Here is a 5,935-nt window from a genome sequence, read left to right as displayed (position 1 = left end):
TTTCGATTGCAGAGGTCGGGGGCTTCCAGTCTATGACTGCCTCGATCTTAGCCGATCTACCTGGATTCCCTGCGCGGATACAACATGTCCTAGAAATCCAATCTCCTGTAACCAGAAGCTACACTTGCTGAACTTCGCATACAACTTATTCTCATTCAATCTCCACAGTGTTTTCCGCAGGTGATCCTCATGAGTCTGGGGGTCTGGCGAATAGATAAGAATGTCATCGATGAATATGATGACAAACTCATCTAAGTAATCCATGAAGATGCGATTCATCAGCTGCATAAATACTGCGGGAGCATTTGTGAGTCCAAATGGCATGACCACAAACTCAAAGTGCCCATATCGAGTTCGGAATACCGTATTCTGTATATCCTCGGCCTTAACCCGAATTTGGTGGTATCCCGATCGCAGATCGATCTTTGAGAACCATTTAGCTCCCTGAAGTTGATCTAGCAGCTCATCAATTCTTGGCAACGGGTACCGATTTTTTATAGTCACCTGGTTGAGTCCACGGTAGTCAATGCACAATCTCATGCTCCCATCTTTCTTCTTCATGATCAACACCGGCGCTCCCCAGGGCGAGACGCTAGGGCGTATGAATCCCTTCTCCATCAATTCGTTTAACTGTTCCTTCAACTCTGCCATTTCTGTCGGTGCCATCTGGTACGGAACCTTGGTGATTGGTTCAGTACCCGGTAGCACATCAATGGTGAAATCCACCTCTCTGTTTGGCGGTAATCCCGGCAAGTCATCGGGAAAGACATCAGGAAACTCTCGAGCAATCGGAGTATCCTCTAATTTGTTTTCCAGTTCCTTGGTAGCGGTGATGACTACCAGCAATGCTTCATTCCCCTTTTTGATCATCTTTTCGGCCTTGAGTGCCGAAATGATGGGGTTTGTCGATGGTGCTCCTCTTCCCCGAATTCGAACCCACCGCTTGCATCCATAAAACCATATGGTCCTCTTCTGAGAATCAATCTGAGCTCGGTGCTTCGAAATAAATCCATGCCCAATATGATGCTATAACCGCCAATCGGTACCACTATGAGATCTGCGGCCAAGTTACGACCACAGATGTCCAGCGATACATCTCGTAAGGTCCCATGTACCGGGAGTGTCTCTCCCGATGGTGTGCGAACAGTAAAGTCGCTCTTCGTATCTACTCGCTTCATACTTAGTTTCTTTGCTTTTTCTAAGCTCAAGAAACTGTGAGTAGCCCCGGTGTCAAACAATGTATAGCACTCAACATCACAAAGGTGAAGGGTACTTGTGATAGCAGCAGCTTTGTCATCTTCGAGGTTGGTCTCCTCCTCCTGTGCCTCAGTCTCAGGCTCAAGAGCATAAACTTTCGGGGCTGCTCCAGCCCTCGGTGGTGGTCGCGGCTGTCTGGCCATAGGCAATGCATCTGTAGGTGCGGTGCAATTGGCCGCAAAGTGTCTCGGCTGTTGGCATCGGAAATAGGTCAGTGGTCCCCGGTAAGGTGGTGGTGGCAGCGGTAGCGCACCACCAGCAGGTGCTTTCCCCTTGCCCCGTGACTGGCTGCTCTGACCTACCTGGCTGGTCTTTCCCGGAGGTCGGGTGTTGGAGAATCGCCTGATAGGGCTCCGATCTCGGGTGCGCTCCTCCTTCTCTTCCTTTTCTCCTCGTTCTGCCTTCACCAGCTGGCTGATGTAACGACTGAGCGTATGGTACTCGTGGAGTTCTATCTTCCTGCGAAGATAGGGTCGTAGTCCGACAATGAACTTCTGGATCTTTTTGCTTTCCGTAGGTACCAGATGTCCTGCATAGGTCAGCAAACGAGTGAATTCCGCTTCGTATTCGCGAACTGTCATGTTCCCTTGCTGCAGTTGCAAGAATTTCGTAAAGTGGTTGTAGTATTTGTATTCGAATTCCCCCTTGAACTCCTCCCAGGTAAAGCGGTGTCCCTCGGGCATTTCCTGCACCATCTTCTCCCACCAGTGTCGAGCCTGCCCTGCCAGGTGGTGGCTCGCTATCATAGCTCGGTGGCGATGAGGGCACTGGACATATTCCAGGTCTCGAGTAATGGTGGTTAGCCATTCCTCTGCAGCTTCCGGACTCAATGAGCCTTCGAAACGCGGATTATGCATGGCTCGCAATTCCCGGATGATACGAAGATACTCCCTGTCCATTGGGTCTACAGGTGGTGGTGGAGGTAAATCCTCCCCCCTTGGCTCCGGTTCCCCCGCCGGTGGTGGAGGCGGGATGTGAGCCCTCAACGTTTGCATCATCGCCTCTTGGAACTCACGCAGCTCGTTCCTCAATTCGTTCCTCATCTCTTCTTGGAACTCCTTGAATCCATCAGTACGGGGGTCATGGTTGGGTACGATGTTGTCTCCGTGATTGACCGAGTGCGTCGTGGTGCCATTTCACTGCATCACGTGGTTGTACTTAGTAAACGATGACTAGTAGAACGTCATTATGTATGGCATTTTGTAAAACAGTTTTCTTTTAAAATGATTATCGAAAAACACTTTTCAGTGTGAAAACCTTAAGGGTATGAGTCATTCTTTCCCGTGGATAGAACGTTGCTCTGATACCAAACGTTGTGATACCCGAATCCCGCATCCCGTGAACAGGATATGCCACGTGGATGAAAACCAATAAAATATAATAAAACCCAAAGTACGAGAATTAAAAACCGTTTTTTTTAATACAGACACGCAGCGGAATAAAATCGTCACACGTTTCTCGAAAACAACAATGTCCAAACACACAATTAAACACAACCGTTTCCACGCGGAACCTTGTTCCACAAACCAAAACGTACAAAATATGATCAGTTATCTGTACATAATGATGCCTTCACAAAGTCGTCGCCGTCCAAAGTGCGCTACTTGTGCTCCTCGGGATCTGAAAAATTCAACAACGGAGGGCTAAGCAAAAAGCTTAGTGAGCGGCTCGAGTTGAGCCCGGAGAGCCCATTCTCATGGAGAACGGTGCCAACTAATCTCTCAATACAAGAATTTCCTTTTTATCCATTTAACTTTTTCTCATTAATCTCTTTTAATACATTATCATTATTCCATATATTTCTGATACCTGATAGTACTGCCTCAAGTCGTCCACCGGCACAATCAGGTACCATTCCTTTCGGTATCATCTAGTACTGACTCAATTCGTCTACCGGTAGTAGACTCTACCCTGCTTCTCTATAATAGTACTGACTCCACCACGTCAACTGGTACTATTATAGAGACGACCACTCAGATCCACCAGTACTGACTCCACGCCGTCAACCGGTACTGGTATTACATTTCAGCAATAGTACTGACTCCAAGTTCATCAACCGGTACTATTACCGAAACCACACATCCTCCAGTGCTGACTCCAATTTCGTCAACCGGCACTGGTTCCATATCCACACATCCCCGTACTAGTACTGGCTCACGTCGTCAACTGGTACTAAGTACGGGTTCCATTACTCATTCAATCGCATGCTTTATCATAATTATATATAACCATTTATATCCATATTACCCTTTCCGAGTTTTCCTCTAGATTTATCCTTCGTTTTCACTTCGGTTTGCGGATTAGTACCTTTCTTTATGTGCACTTCTACCTTTTTCATATTCGTTCGACATACTCGTTTAATCCTAGTTCGTTTGATTACCATTTAACACTGTATTACAGTTTAATCCATTAGAATCTATGGTCGGGGTTGCAGCCAGTCCGTTCGGTCCACGTAACCGAACGGTCCAGCCATTTTGGGATTTTCACTATTCATTCGCCTGGACCGGTCGGTCTAGGGACAGACCGTCCGATCTAGGCATTTAGATTGTTTAACTCCAATTTTTACCCCTAGACCGATCGGTCTGGGAATAGACTGGTCGGTCTAGGTCATTTTCAGACCGATTCCTCATCCGTGACCTAGACCGGTCGGTCCAGTCCTAGACCGATCGGTCTAGGACCGTATGGACCGAACAGTCCCGCTCTCTCCAGTCCGCTCGTTCTGTCCGTGGACCAGACCGGTCGGTCTGGGACCTGGATTTCGTCTTCTCCGCGAGGTTCATCCCGTTTTCCGCCATTTTTGCCCAAATTTCGATCCGATTTCAGTCCTAATTGTTACCCACTCTATATATATCATTCCTAGGTCCTTAACTCTTGTAGAAACACTAGTCTACACCATAAATCATGAAAATAGAATCTCACAAACACAATCCAAACCACTCACATCGGGTTTCTGCAAGGTGTGATTTTGTCTGAGCTCGTGTGCGTTCTTCGGGCCGTCTCTGGTCGTGAAATCTTCCAGGAACCTCCTAGAGGTGTCCCTCTTTGATTCCCCGAACTAGTTTCGCCTCAAATCTCGCTAATCTCTCCCTTTTCCTCTCTTTCTGGTTCTGTAAGTTTTTGCTCGAAAATGGCTGAGGAAGAGTTTTGGGGACGCATTTAGAGACTCGTTGGTGAGCTAGAGGACGAGGGGGCGTCGCTGGCAGTGAGTGGTGTCTCCCATGCATAGCTCATGGGCGGGGACGGCCAGTGGGGCACCACAGGGTCGTCAAAAGTCGCGGCAAAAGGTATTGCAGACAGCCTGGTGCTGTCGTCCGCCTAGACCGACCGGTCTGGCCCCGGACCGTCCGGTCTGGCTCTTGAACGTGCAGACCGATCGGTCTGCTCTCTAGACCGGTCGGTCTTGGCCAAATTTTCGTCTTTTTCTCCGTTTCTCGCTGGACCGATCGGTCTACCTATGGACCGATCGGTCTAGCCCATTTTTCCTTCGTTTTTTCCGACGTTTTCGACGCGTTTTAGTCCCGTTGATCCCTTGGTTCGATTTTTATGCCCATCACCTTATATTTTAGACTTGTGTTATCCTATTTTTATTCCCGAATTTAATTTAAATAATTTATTCGGGACTCGGGGTATTACATCGCGTTTATTATGCGACACATTATTTATGTCGTTAATGTGTCGTACAATATTTACGACCAACACATCGGTCGCAAATTGTGTCGGTACTTAGCGACAGACGGTTTGTCGTAAATTTTCCGTCGCTGTCTGTCGTTATTCGGTCGCAAATATCTGCGACAGAATTGTGTGTCGTCATCTGTCGTAATTTTGCGACAGATTGTGCGTCCGTTTGCAACAGAAATTATTTTTCGCAATTCTGTCGCTATTTAGTCATTGTCCGTCGCAAAAATTGGAGCGACAGATCTGTCGGTCGCAAGGGTTGTCGCAAATAACACTTTTTCTTGTAGTGCCATCTTCCCTAAAAACCCTGCAAGAGAGAGGAGGTCAGCCATTGTTGCTGGAGAGAGTGCAGAGAGGAAAAACAGAGAAAAGTGAGGAGAAGAGGGAGGAGGAGAGGAAGAAATGGGGAACGGAGCTCGGTGGAGCAACAAGGGACTGCCCTAGAACGTTTGAGAGGATCGCCGACGTCGGAATCGCCGGAAAACTCCAACAAATCTGGCCAAAACCAAAAACAGTTCTGGTTTAAGGTGAGTGACTCGAGTTGCCTCTGTGTGAGCTCATTTTCATCGTTGTTATGGTGTAATTCGATGAAAACTAGGCATGAATTCGAAAGTGAAAGTTTCAATGAACACATTGAAACAAACGACACTCGATTTGGTGAAGGAACGAGTAAGATATGAGAGTTTGAAAATCGAAGAAAAACTGAAAATTTCATAGAAAAACGCAAGCCCATCCTATGTCCAAGACTTTCGGGTCATTACCTAGAAAATAGGTGTGATAAATGAATGAATGAATGGATGGTTAGAATCAAAAGAGGACATTTCAACGAACATTTAGAAACAAACGGCACTCAATTTGGACAAGAAACGAGTAAGTTATGAGCCAACGAAGTCGGACCAGAATATGGGACGAAAATCACGAAGTCGCGATCTATCTCCAGGCTCTGGACCGACCGGTCCAGACCCTGAAAATGCCAGAAATGCCCGAAATTGCCTGGACCGAT

At 47.3% G+C, this 5,935-nt stretch overlaps 1 protein-coding gene across 1 annotated transcript; it reads right to left on the bottom strand.

The window, feature by feature from the left end:
* Positions 1-866: 866 nt before the first annotated feature.
* LOC104822757 lies at positions 867-2,300 on the bottom strand. Its single transcript, XM_010554104.1, has one exon. It carries the CDS (start codon positions 2,298-2,300, stop codon positions 867-869), a length of 1,434 nt encoding a protein of 477 aa, XP_010552406.1.
* Positions 2,301-5,935: the final 3,635 nt, after the last annotated feature.

Source organism: Tarenaya hassleriana, unplaced genomic scaffold (assembly GCF_000463585.1).
Source record: "Tarenaya hassleriana unplaced genomic scaffold, ASM46358v1 Cleome37, whole genome shotgun sequence".
Lineage (NCBI taxonomy): Eukaryota > Viridiplantae > Streptophyta > Magnoliopsida > Brassicales > Cleomaceae > Tarenaya > Tarenaya hassleriana.
This window is presented reverse-complemented; position numbering and strand designations above follow the sequence as displayed.